At 39.5% G+C, this 14,621-nt stretch overlaps 1 protein-coding gene across 6 annotated transcripts in view; it reads right to left on the bottom strand.

The window, feature by feature from the left end:
- Positions 1-14,621, bottom strand: part of LOC113079370 (membrane-associated guanylate kinase, WW and PDZ domain-containing protein 1-like) — a 141,858-nt gene that overhangs the window by 104,213 nt on the left and 23,024 nt on the right. For all 6 annotated transcript variants that reach the window (XM_026251622.1, XM_026251619.1, XM_026251621.1 and 3 more), the window contains exon 2: positions 4,339-4,455. In XM_026251622.1, the coding sequence (XP_026107407.1) occupies positions 4,339-4,455 (117 nt within the window). The remainder of the gene's footprint in view (positions 1-4,338; positions 4,456-14,621) is intronic.

Here is a 14,621-nt window from a genome sequence, read left to right as displayed (position 1 = left end):
TCAACTTATGCTATCTAACTCAAACAATACATAGCTACACAAGACTACACTTTAAACCCTTAAAATGAATAACATATCTGTAATCGTTTAACCATTACTTATGTAATATTTACTTTATTTACTGTGGGACACAAAATGCGTTCTCTGCGACATGCTGTAACAAAAGGATCAAATTTATTTGTGCGCTGTAATCCATACGACTGTGAGGAACAAACCCAAACTTAATCTCCATCCCACGCTGACACGCTCATTACACATTCAAACTGATGCTTCAAAAACCTTTACGACATGTTTTACAGCAAGAAATGCAGTGTTTTCTGGTGAAGAGTGTTTGAATGAGAACCGTGTGGATCGGTATAATAATCTGGGTAATGTTTTCAGTGATTAACAACTTAAATTCTGCTCTGTACCTCACACAATTTTTTTTATCCCATCAGAAAGGACTGACGTTTGGATTACTTTTGGTACTGCTTTTGACATTTTGTCTCAAGAATACCGGTTTTCATCCAAAACATCTTAAATTGTGCTCCGAAGACGAACAACGCTTTTAGTGTTTTGGAACGACATGGGGGTAAGTGATTAATGACGAAATTTCAACTTTTAGGTGGAGTAACCCTTTAATGGCAAAAATAATGTTTGGAAATATAAACTGATATTTCCTACTGACACACTACAGCAAAGATATAATAAAGAATATATATATAAATACAAAAGTGGCTGAAAATACAAGTGGTCTAAGACTTTTGCACAGTGCTCTATCTATCTATCTATCTATCTATCTATCTATCTATCTATCTATCTATCTATCTATCTATCTATCTATCTATCTATCTATCATTGCTGCAGATTTGTCGGCTGCACATCAGTGATGTGAATCTCCCGTTCCACCACATCCTAAATCTGCTCTATTAGATTGAGATCTGGTGACTGTGGAGGCCATTTGAGTAAAGTGAACTCATTGTCATGTTCAAGAAACCAGTCTGAAATGACTTGAGCTTTGTGACATGGTGCATAATACTGTTGGAAATAGCCATAAGAAGATGGGAACACTGTAGTCATAAAGGTAAGGACATGGTCAGCAACAATACTCAGGTAAGCTGTGGCATTTAAACAATGCTCAGTTGGTACTTAGGGGCCCAAAGTGTGCCAAGAAAACATCCCCCCACACCATTACACCACCAGCAGCCTGAACCATTGAGACAAGTCAGGATGGATCCATCCTTTCATCAACCCAATAGAGCATCTTTGGGATGTGGTGGAACGGGAGCTTCGTGTCCTGGATGTGCATCCCACAAATCTCCATCAACTGCAAGATGCGATCCTATCAGTATGGGCCAACATCTCTAAAGAATACTTTTAGCACCTTGTTGAATCAATGCCACTTAGAATTAAGGCAGTTCTGAAGGCGAAAGTGGGTCAAACACAGATTAAAATCAATTTATAAAAACGTGTGTCTGGTAGTTTGCACACTTCTAGCACACCTGTGCATCTGGGAGTTTTGTCACCGTTCTGTGCTCCTCATCTGTTATTTTCAACACTCTTCTTTAAAGCATGATTATGTTATTTTACGCCATTGCTTTTTTGTTGGCTCTTGTGTTGAGTTATTTTGCCCGCAGCCATTAAAGTATTTGACATCATTCCCTGTCTATGAAACCTGTAAACAGCATATTATTTGTTCTGCGCGGTTTTGACCTAAGAAGTGCGCAGCTTAGAAATAACATTGACTACTGCTATGTATCTCTCCTCTGCCATATTTAAAGTTTATGGTTCGCCCAACTCAGAACCTCAGTTAGCAAAATAATGTCCAAGTTACCCAGTTGTTAATATGGCTGATTCCAATTCCAACTAGAAAACTAGTATTTACATTGATTCCAAAAGCTCGTGAAGGCAGCATTTGTCACAAGTGTCTGGTTTGTGTTCCCTGGGTATCCACTAGATGTCCTCCTTCCCCACGGTGTCTGTCACTTCTAGAACCAAATTCGTCACGTTCTCTGCCTAAATCATTGCACCCAGCTGTCACGGGTTATCAATCATTGCACTCAGTCAATTCCCCATTAGCGTTATCTCTCCCTGTGTATTTATACCCGGTCTGTCTTAGTATGTGTCACGGAGTCCTTGTTTAATGTTAATCCGTAGTCTTGCTCTTGCCTTGTGTTTTTGTCTGTTTTCATGTTGGATTGTTACTCTGGTTTGGACCCATGCCTGGACTGTTTACCCTTTTGGATTCAAGGCAATTCGATCAATGCCTAAAAATGATTGAAATTGATGCCCAGCCCTAAACACAATGTACAATCACTGTTCAATGCTGTTATTTTTTATTTGTTACACTTGTATTACATCTGTTCATTTCACAAAGCACATGAATAAAGTAAGCTTTTCCCCAGATTTCTACTAGCTCTGTCTCTCAAACTCATAGCTGACTGATATTCTGTTCCCTCAACCTGATAGTGATTTATTTATAAAAGATATCACATGATCAGCCCCATAAAAAAATTTAAGAGAAGTCTCATATATTCTGCATGTACAATATGTTTATGGTCAGTCCTAAAAACATCACAGCTGAGACTCCTTCTATAAACTCACCCTAAACATCGAGCACCGATCAGTCTGGATCATTACATTCTGAAGAACATGGGTAAGGGTAAAAATAAGGGTAATTTTATTTTATTTATTTAATTGAGATTTATACATCATCTAAAAGCTTAATAAATAAGCTTTCCATTGATGTATGGTTTGTTAGGACAATACTGCATATTACTAATGAGAATAAATGTTTTATATTTATGATAGGAAATATTCTAAATATCATGATCTTTACTTAATATCCTAAATAATGAATTTTGGCTATTGTTACAAATATACCCAAGCTACTTTATGACTGTTTTTTCGGTCCAGGGTCACATATGTAGATGTGCCTCATGATATGCTCTGGAGATCAACAACATACTTAAGATGTACTACAAAACTACTGAATCCTAGAATGGAGAACTATTACATTCAGTCTAGAGAGACGACTTTATGTCATGAGGATTTTGACCACAGACTTTATCCATACGACTGATAAACAGCCATCATTTGGCCCTGTTCAGAGCCTCCACACAAACACATGTGCATGCGTTAACTCTTTAGGGAGAGGTGATGAGAGTCATCCAGGAGGAGATGAGAAGAGTCCTGCTGGGATTTATGAGTAACTCACAATCAACCCAAACTTACCAATGAGCAACAGACTCTAATGCAGGCATATGTTAAAAGGGCAGCCTGGGTCTCTGCTTGGTTTCACGGGACCACCAGACATACTGGCAACTGCAGCATCATTTTACAGTTTCTAAATAAAGTGAGCAGCGCTTCAAAACAACGGAGCACTTAACACGTTTATTCAAATGATCTTTTATCCTCTAATATCTCTTTTATCTGGATCCAAACACATTTCATTCAAACTGGTTGCATGTGTGCTGCTTCTCTATAAAGACACTGAAGCATCATTAAGAGATGCAGATGACAGACCGAAGCAGAAACACAGTGCACAGCACAACAGATCGTGACTTTAGCTAAAACACTGCAGAAAACAACAATGCTGCAAAGAGAGTTATTTTTACCGTAGTAATTTATTCTGGGGGTCCGGTGCCTTGCTCAAGGGCACCTCAGTCATGGTATTAATCAGTGTGTTAAGAGCATTTTAAAATAAACATATAATTATTAAACAATATATTATTTTTCGATGGCAAGAAAAGACAACATAAACTTTCAAATCACTAGTTTGTTTACTGCTCATGATAAGAGCGTTTCGATTATGTTTGTTCTAAGCTAAATATATTCTGCCTCAAAAATGAATCTAAACTTAAATAATACCAATAGCCTTATAAAACATTTATTCTTTTATTCTTTTTCTCTCTTATTTATTCTTTTAATTATCACATCTAACTGGGCTCAACTGATTTTTTCATTACTGATGTCCAGATGTAAATGTGTAACTATTCCTATATTTATAACACATGATAGAAATTGTGGAATAGTTATTTTATTTATTCATGTTTGTCCAGACCTCCACTGTGAAGAAAAGGACTGTAATTGAGTGTCAAAGACCATCAGTCTCTGAATAACTGCAGTCACACTTAGCGGAACAGGACTTTTTACAGTTATTGGTGTTTAAAAACTGATCTCAGACATTATGTCAGGTGATCTTAAGTACTAGTTTGCCAGTATTTTTCTTCTGAGGGTCTGGATGACCTGCTTAATCTTACAATGATAGCCTTCAATCTTTTAAAAGCACTTCAGACTGTTTGGCCGAGCGTCCTGGGGCCAGCATGAGTGTGTTCTCGTGTGTTTTGCTGGACTCACAGGGAGCGCTGTAGCGGTGCAGGTTGTTTCTGATGCTGTCCTGCAGCCCCTGGTCTGCTGAGCCCTTCTGAAAGCGCTGACTCAAGTAATAACTCAAGTCCTTCTTCAGCCTGCCACCTGAAAACACACACACACACACATTAATACAATTCTTAATGTTTTATGAAATGCTGCAGTGTTTATTATAAATGATTTATACATGCACATCTTTTTTTTTTATTTTATCAAAAACAATTACTTTCTTTCGTGAAACATCTCTATAACATAATAACTCAACAGTAATTCCTCCAGTAGCATGAGATCACAGTAGTTAGCAAACTGCAACCATCCAATCTATCTTCCAGTGGTAGAAAATGAGGAGTTTGATAAATATTGAGTTAAATATTTCCCCCATTAAAATACAGTTTTCTTTCATATGTCAAGTCAAGTCAAGTCACCTTTATTTATATTGCGCTTTAAACAAAATACATTGTGTCAAAGCAACTGAACAACATTCATTAGGAAAACAGTGTGTCAATAATGCAGAATGATAGTTAAAGGCAGTTCATCATTGAATTCAGTGATGTCATCTCTGTTCAGTTAAATAGTGTCTGTGCATTTATTTGCAATCAAGTCAACGATATCGCTGTAGATGAAGTGACCCCAACTAAGCAAGCCAGAGGCGACAGCGGCAAGGAACCGAAACTCCATCGGTGTTGGTAGTATGGGTAAGTTTAAGGGTTAAGGTGTAAAGTATGGGTCAACAGTGTAATTATAAATGTAATTACAGAAATTAAATACAGATGTAATTACATGTAGTTTTTTTTTAAATATAAGTACAATGTAAAAAACGTATGTACACAATAAGTACATTGTACTAAATTTTTAATTAAAATGTAAGCACATAGTAGTTAAGGCCACTTAATATAAAGTGGGTCCTATAGAACCTAAAAACTCTGCATGTAATAAAAAGACTTGATGGCTGCTCTGTCAATTCTTTGTCATTTGGTAGCAATCTTTCCTTAGAAAGCCACATTTCTAGCATTCATAAAACTGCATTTTTCCATCTAAAAAAATTTCCAAATTACGACCTATACTCTCAATGTCAAATGCAGAACTGTCAGTTCATGCATTTATGACCTCAAGGTTCGATAACTTTAATGCTTTATTGGACCTGGCTTACACATAACACACTAAAACATTTATAATATTCAAATTCGTTAAAGGATGTGGCATCTACGCTAATATTGGTCTGTTTTTCTCTTACTCCGAGGTCACCGTAGCCATTAGATCCAGTCTGTGTCCAGATCAGATGGACACTGCAGTCACCCAGATCCAGTACATATCCAGAACAGATGGTGGATCAGCACCTAGAAAGGACCTCTACTGCCCTGAAAGACAGCGGAGACCAGGACAACTAGAGCCCCAGATGCACATCGCCTGTAAAGACCTTGTGTCAGACGACCACCAGGACAAGAGCACAGGAAACAAATGCTCCTCTTCAGGAACTCAAGCTGCATCGAATAGACTTGTGTCGGTATGCGATAATGCAATATATGACGGTAATGAATTTGCACAATATTGTTATTGTAGGCACTTCTAAATACCGTGAATAATTATATATTACAAATTATTCAGAATTTGGAATGCATTTTTAGAATACTATTTCCATCAACCGGTCAAAATGCACAACACTGCTGTATGCCGCTTGAAAGAATCTATGCACTATGATATAAACAAGCACGTAAGAGAACAACATGGAGGAACACGTGAGGGACGTGCTTAATGAAATCACATTTACTCTCTGACAGCAGATGGTGCTAAACTGCAGAAAATGCAGTCGTTACCCTTGAAACACCACAAATAAAAAAGCCCTACATTTTAAATAGCCAGTCAGATTTGTGTATTTGCTATGATGTTTTTTAATAAAGATTAATAACTTATGTAGCAAATGTAGCTATTGCTTATTGTGAATGTTAATGGTGAACTAAAGAGATCTTAATGTAAAGTGATACCTATGGATCGTGCTTTTGCACTTTAATCTGTGCAAAATTTTTTACTTTATATATTTTTCTACATTCATAATTACACTGTTGACCCATACTTTACACCTTAACCCACCCTTAAACTTACCCATACCTCCAACCCTCTCCCTAATCTTACCCCTATCCCACCTCAATAGCAGCAAAAGTGTTTACATTGTACTTATTTTTTTATATAAGTGCATAGTAGTTAATGCCACCTAATATAAAGTGGGACCGAACTTTCTGCGACTCAAGAGACATCTCAATATCCCCTTTGGTTCTCTCTAGTTCATCCAGCTCCTCTGGGACTGGACACTATGGTACAGACCTGGCCGAGGTTTCGTTTGTAAGCCTTTGCCCCTACTGCTCTGCCCCATGAAGTTCTTGCGAGAGTACGCCGGGACGGGGTCCGTCTGTTATTAGTAGCCCTGTTCTGGCTGGGCCGAGTATAGTTTGCAGACCTGGTCTTGCTCCTCGACTGCTCTCCATGGGAGATACCGATCAGGACAGACCTACTCTCACAGGCGCAGGGCACGATACCCTCGCCCGGAGTTGTGGAAGCTGTGGGTGTGGCCCCTGAGGGGGCACAACTTTAGCAGCTGGTCTCTCAACCGAGGTTTGAGACCCTCCTGCAATCCAGAGCTCCCTCAACGAGGAAACTGTATGCCCTGGGGTGGGAACTCTTCACCTCATGGTGCAGGGACCGCCAGCTAGACCCAGCAAACTGCCCACTTGGTACAGTTCTGGAGTTTCTACAGGCCAGGTTCTCTGCAGGGTTGTCCCAATCCACGCTGAAGGTTTACGTGGCAAACATTTCAGCCTACCACGCCCTTTTCGATGGCCTGTCTTTGGGAAGACACCCCTTAGTTACACGTTTCCTCCATGGAGAACTGAACGGTCCCGTGTTCCCCCCTGGGTGTGGTGTTAGAGGCTCTTTGCAAATCTCCATTCAAGCAGATTCCAGATATCTCGCAGACATCTGACTCTTAAAACCGCCTTTCTGTTGGCCATTACCTCTCTGAGGAGAGTAGGAGATTTACAGGCCCTCTCAGTGACCCCTACCTATCTTGACTTTGCACCTGGTATGACCAAATTGTTCATATACCCTTGAGCGGGATATGTTCCTAAGGTTCCCTCTATCACACCACAACTTGTAGTGCTGCAGGCCTTCTGTCCTCCTCCCTTTCGGGAGCCCGACCAAGAGAAGCTAAATTGTGTGTGTCCAGCTCGAGCGCTGGATGCATACGTTGTAGCCGCACTGGGTTGTACATAATTATTAACTCAAATGATATATAGGGAATTTGAATAATTAATCAGGAATATGATTAATATATATCTCATATGACAGTTACATTAAAATAATTGAAGATGAAAAATAGCTCAATTGCATATATCAATAACTCATTACAGGGCACTGTAATTTACTCATTAATATGTCAATATTCCATTCTTCATATCAATTATGGTGATATCTCTTACTGTAAATTACCACAAATCAAACAGTGGTTTGTCCAGCAAACGGCCGTAAGATTAACTTATCAATTTTCAATAAAGTTATCACTTCTTATAATTCAAGGAAAAATATTCTCTGCCCATGAAAACATTATCCTATCATTATGATAAATTTAGTTACTGAATTAAAAAAGCATGTAGCTAAAGATCAGACATTTCATTGACTCGTAATGTGAGCGGTTCAGAGGCAATCATGAATATATATTGTGTTTTAATAATTGAACTAATAATACATCAAACTACAAATCACACAGAGTAAATACGCGTAGACAATACAGACAGTAAACTTTGTACAAGACATAACAGAATCCAAATGAGGGAGAAAGAGAGAGTGGACAATGAATGAGAGAGAAAGGACGAGAGAGAGGTGAGAGAGAGAGAGTGTGTGATCACAGACTAAGCTCAGTTATGCAAACTCACAGACAGTAACCCTTGAAAGACAACAACGAATCAAATCATAGACAAACTTTAAGCAGCATTTAAATTCTCCATAGAGAATGATACTTGCATGGGTCCAGCGTGCCTGAGAGTGGTCTTTTGAGACCAGCTTGCGTGTGAACAGCGTGAGCGTGGTTCTGTTCTTTCGTGTCTTCCGGGAGTTGCTGCGGAATCGCGCGATATTTGAAAGGTCCAACAAAGCAATGTTTCAGAATTCATCTTCCTTGTGTGGAGAGGCGGATAGGTGAATAAACTTAGTAAAGAAAAGAAACAAAAACAAAAGAGATGAAACCTCCCGAAGGAGCCATGAGAACGGCTGTCCTCTCAGCCGCCGTGCTGAGAGGGACGGCGATAGGAGAGCAGCCCAAGGCCGCGCAGAAGGACGAGCGCCAGCGAAGCGTGGAAGCGAAGAGCAGAAGCTAAGAGGGTCGAAGCAAGAGAGCGAGGAACTTCCTGGGTCAGCTCTTATGGCTTTAAATGGTTTACGCCTCTGTTCGCATGAACAACCAATGAACGTCTGCGATCTGAAGCGGGGAAAAAGTTCCTTTGTCTCTGGGGAAACACCCACTCTGGCTTATAGCATTTCAGTAGTGATATTCCAGCAAGTTCGTAATTCCAGATTAATACAATTTCATTAATTTCCTTTATATAAGTGAGTCCATCAAAGCATGACGATTAAACAGATACCAAAAATAACATATATAAAAACATGAAATTACATTCAAATGCAGAATTACACACATTTAAAGTTTGATTAAAACTGCAGATACTCCAATTTATATGGGGAACATCTAATGCACCAAAAGGCAATACTTAATACATTTATAATACATTGAAAAAAGTAAGAGTTTAGGATACATTGAGAAAAAGGTACCGGTGAACTGGCTTTTTCCTGTCCTGTTTCCCAGTGGGATCATAAAGTTTTATGAGCTGCTACAGGGGTAGGGTTACAACCCATGGTTCTATTTGAGAACATTAAAATTAGGAGAAACATTTCCCATTTACAAGTCAGCAACTTTAACCATTTACACAGGATTAACCATTTTTATGCAATACACAAACCTATTCAAAATACATCTTATTAATAAAATGACGAAGGTAAAGAACGTTAAGAAAGGCTTGTTTGTGTGTGTGTGCTTATGTTTGTGTGTGTTGTGGAATGTGTTTCGTTTATCCTTTGAGTCTGCTCACGTGACTCTGGACTTTCTTGTTGTAAATAATTTAAATCCAGCCAGGCTGGCGCTAGACCAGGCATTTAGTGTAAAAAGGTTTCATTTTATATGCTTGAATTCAACCATGAATCGATCACCTGCACATCCGTTACAACCTCCACAGAGCTGCCCTGTGGAGAAAAATGGATCAATTGCTTGTATGCTTCGGTCCCCCCAAGAGGGGTTTCCTGCTTCTAAGCAGACTATTAGTCGTTGGATAGTTGAGACTATCAATGCCACTTTGAGTCCTCTGGTCGTCCCCTGCTGTCGGGAGCCAAGGCTCACTCTACACGGGGTATGGCGGCCTCCAAGGCCTTTCTAGCATATGTGTCTATGCTGGACATCTGCAATGCTGCGGGGTGGTCCATGCCACCTACTTTTGCAAGATTATATGGCTTAAACATGCCAGTCACTCCAGGCACTTCAGCCCTCTCGTCCTAAGCTGTGCTCTTCGGATACACATTAGGCAGGGGTTTGGTAGTCTGGCTATGTTGGTACTCGTTCCCCAAAGCGTTTTCGACGCAGCTCGTGTTCCTGAAGATTTAATTACTTAGTTTGGATCTTAGTGCTGCATTCGACACTATTGACCACAACATTATTTTGCATAGACTTGAACACTTTGTTGGCATTAATGGAAGTGCATTAGCATGGTTTAAATTTAACTTATATGACCGCCATCAATTCATAGCAATGAATGAAGAGTTATCATATCAGTCACAAGTACAGAAACAACAGAGGTGTTAATTACAGGACCTAAAAACTGCTTGTAATAACAACCTAGAACACTGTCTAAGACTTGATGGTTGCTCTGTCAATTCTTCGTCATCAGTTAGGAACCTATATTTAAATTATGGCCTATGTTCTCAATGTCAAATGCAGAAATGTTAATCCCTGTGGTCTGTGGAGCGGTTGCCACCTGACATGGCATATCAATTGTCTAGAAATGCTAACTGTTTATCGAGCATTGAAATATGTCCTCCCAGACCTGAGAGGTCATCATGTGTTGGTGCGCACCGACAACACATCGGTGGTCATTTATATCAACCACCAGGGAGATCCTTGTGTGGTCCATCGACTCTTACAGCTGACGACTATGCAGTTTTCTTCACAAATAAGATAGTCGATATAAAAAACTGGATGACGAGTAATTTCTTACTGCAAAATTCTGAAAAAACAGAGGTGTTAATTATAGGACTTAAAAACTCTGCATGTAATAACCTACTCTTATCATCTAATTGTGGTTGTATCTCTCTATTAGTTCTATTGGATCTTAGTGCTGCATCTGACACAATTGACCACAGCATTCTTTTGCATAGACATGAACACTTTGTTGGCATAAGTGGAAGTGCATTAGCATGGTTTAAATTGTACTTATATGACTGGCAACAGTTCGTAGCAGTGAATGAAGATGTATCATATCGATCACAAGTGCAGTATGGAGTACCTCAAGGCTCAGTACTATGGCCGCTACTCTTCACGCTTGATATGTTACCCTTGGGAGATATCATCAGGAAACATGGTGTTAGCTTTCACTGTTATGCTGATGATACTCAGCTCTATATTTCTTCGCGGCCCGGTGAAACACACCAATTTGAAAAACTAATGGAATGCACAGTCGATATAAAAAAACTGGATGATGAGTAATTTCTTACTGCTAAATTCGGAAAAAACAGAGGTGTTAATTATAGGTCCTAAAAACCCTGCTTGTAATAACCTAGAACACTGTCTAAGGCTTGATGGTTGCTCTGTCAATTCTTTGTCATCAGTTAGAAACCTAGGTGTGCTATTTGATCGCAATCTTTCCTTAGAAAGCCACGTTTCTAGCATTTGTAAAACTGCATTTTTCCATCTCAAAAATATATCTAAATTATGGCCTATGCTCTCAATGTCAAATGCAGAAATGTTAATCCCTGCATTTATGACTTCAGTGTTAGATTATTGTAATGCTTTATTGGGTGGTTGTTCTGCACGCTTAGTAAACAAACTACAGCTAGTCCAAAATGCAGCAGCAAGAGTTCTTACTAGAACCAGGAAGTATGACCATATTAGCCCGGTCCTGTCAACACTGCACTGGCTCCCTATCAAACATTGTATAGATTTTAAAATATTGCTTATTACTTATAAAGCCCTGAATGGTTTAGCACCTCAGTATTTGAATGAGCTCTTGTTGCAAATATTCCTCTACATCCGCTATGTTCTCAAAACTCAAGAAACAAAGCAATGTTTCAGAATTCATCTTCCTTGTGTGGAGAGGCGGATAGGTGAATAAACTTAGTAAAGAAAAGAAACAAAAACAAAAGAGATGAAAGCTCCCGAAGGAGCCATGAGAACGGCTGTCCTCTCAGCCGCCGTGCTGAGAGGGACGGCGATAGGAGAGCAGCCCAAGGCCGCGCAGAAGGACGAGCGCCAGCGAAGCATGGAAGCGAAGAGCAGAAGCTAAGAGGGTCGAAGCAAGAGAGCGAGGAACTTCGTGGGTCAGCTCTTATGGCTTTAAATGGTTTACGCCTCTGTTCGCATGAACAACCAATGAACGTCTGCGATCTGAAGCGGGGAAAAAGTTCCTTTGTCTCTGGGGAAACACCCACTCTGGCTTATAGCATTTCAGTAGTGATATTCCAGCAAGTTCGTAATTCCAGATTAATACAATTTCATTAATTTCCTTTATATAAGTGAGTCCATCAAAGCATGACGATTAAACAGATACCAAAAATAACATATATAAAAACATGAAATTACATTCAAATGCAGAATTACACACATTTAAAGTTTGATTAAAACTGCAGATACTCCAATTTATATGGGGAACATCTAATGCACCAAAAGGCAATACTTAATACATTTATAATACATTGAAAAAAGTAAGAGTTTAGGATACATTGAGAAAAAGGTACCGGTGAACTGGCTTTTTCCTGTCCTGTTTCCCAGTGGGATCATAAAGTTTTATGAGCTGCTACAGGGGTAGGGTTACAACCCATGGTTCTATTTGAGAACATTAAAATTAGGAGAAACATTTCCCATTTACAAGTCAGCAACTTTAACCATTTACACAGGATTAACCATTTTTATGCAATACACAAACCTATTCAAAATACATCTTATTAATAAAATGACGAAGGTAAAGAACGTTAAGAAAGGCTTGTTTGTGTGTGTGTGCTCATGTTTGTGTGTGTTGTGGAATGTGTTTCGTTTATCCTTTGAGTCTGCTCACGTGACTCTGGACTTTCTTGTTGTAAATAATTTAAATCCAGCCAGGCTGGCGCTAGACCAGGCATTTAGTGTAAAAAGGTTTCATTTTATATGCTTGAATTCAACCATGAATCGATCACCTGCACATCCGTTACAACCTCCACAGAGCTGCCCTGTGGAGAAAAATGGATCAATTGCTTGTATGCTTCGGTCCCCCCAAGAGGGGTTTCCTGCTTCTAAGCAGACTATTAGTCGTTGGATAGTTGAGACTATCAATGCCACTTTGAGTCCTCTGGTCGTCCCCTGCTGTCGGGAGCCAAGGCTCACTCTACACGGGGTATGGCGGCCTCCAAGGCCTTTCTAGCATATGTGTCTATGCTGGACATCTGCAATGCTGCGGGGTGGTCCATGCCACCTACTTTTGCAAGATTATATGGCTTAAACATGCCAGTCACTCCAGGCACTTCAGCCCTCTCGTCCTAAGCTGTGCTCTTCGGATACACATTAGGCAGGGGTTTGGTAGTCTGGCTATGTTGGTACTCGTTCCCCAAAGCGTTTTCGACGCAGCTCGTGTTCCTGAAGATTTAATTACTTAGTTTGGATCTTAGTGCTGCATTCGACACTATTGACCACAACATTATTTTGCATAGACTTGAACACTTTGTTGGCATTAATGGAAGTGCATTAGCATGGTTTAAATTTAACTTATATGACCGCCATCAATTCATAGCAATGAATGAAGAGTTATCATATCAGTCACAAGTACAGAAACAACAGAGGTGTTAATTACAGGACCTAAAAACTGCTTGTAATAACAACCTAGAACACTGTCTAAGACTTGATGGTTGCTCTGTCAATTCTTCGTCATCAGTTAGGAACCTATATTTAAATTATGGCCTATGCTCTCAATGTCAAATGCAGAAATGTTAATCCCTGTGGTCTGTGGAGCGGTTGCCACCTGACATGGCATATCAATTGTATAGAAATGCTAACTGTTTATCGAGCATTGAAATATGTCCTCCCAGACCTGAGAGGTCATCATGTGTTGGTGCGCACCGACAACACATCGGTGGTCATTTATATCAACCACCAGGGAGATCCTTGTGTGGTCCATCGACTCTTACAGCTGACGACTATGCAGTTTTCTTCACAAATAAGATAGTTGATATAAAAAACTGGATGACGAGTAATTTCTTACTGCAAAATTCTGAAAAAACAGAGGTGTTAATTATAGGACTTAAAAACTCTGCATGTAATAACCTACTCTTATCATCTAATTGTGGTTGTATCTCTCTATTAGTTCTATTGGATCTTAGTGCTGCATCTGACACAATTGACCACAGCATTCTTTTGCATAGACATGAACACTTTGTTGGCATAAGTGGAAGTGCATTAGCATGGTTTAAATTGTACTTATATGACTGGCAACAGTTCGTAGCAGTGAATGAAGATGTATCATATCGATCACAAGTGCAGTATGGAGTACCTCAAGGCTCAGTACTATGGCCGCTACTCTTCACGCTTGATATGTTACCCTTGGGAGATATCATCAGGAAACATGGTGTTAGCTTTCACTGTTATGCTGATGATACTCAGCTCTATATTTCTTCGCGGCCCGGTGAAACACACCAATTTGAAAAACTAATGGAATGCACAGTCGATATAAAAAAACTGGATGATGAGTAATTTCTTACTGCTAAATTCGGAAAAAACAGAGGTGTTAATTATAGGTCCTAAAAACCCTGCTTGTAATAACCTAGAACACTGTCTAAGGCTTGATGGTTGCTCTGTCAATTCTTTGTCATCAGTTAGAAACCTAGGTGTGCTATTTGATCGCAATCTTTCCTTAGAAAGCCACGTTTCTAGCATTTGTAAAACTGAATTTTTCCATCTCAAAAATATATCTAAATTATGGCCTATGCTCTCAATGTCA

Source organism: Carassius auratus, unplaced genomic scaffold (assembly GCF_003368295.1).
Source record: "Carassius auratus strain Wakin unplaced genomic scaffold, ASM336829v1 scaf_tig00027845, whole genome shotgun sequence".
Classification (NCBI taxonomy): domain Eukaryota; kingdom Metazoa; phylum Chordata; class Actinopteri; order Cypriniformes; family Cyprinidae; genus Carassius; species Carassius auratus.
Note: the sequence above shows the minus strand (reverse complement) of the source record. Positions and strands in the feature narration are given on the sequence as shown.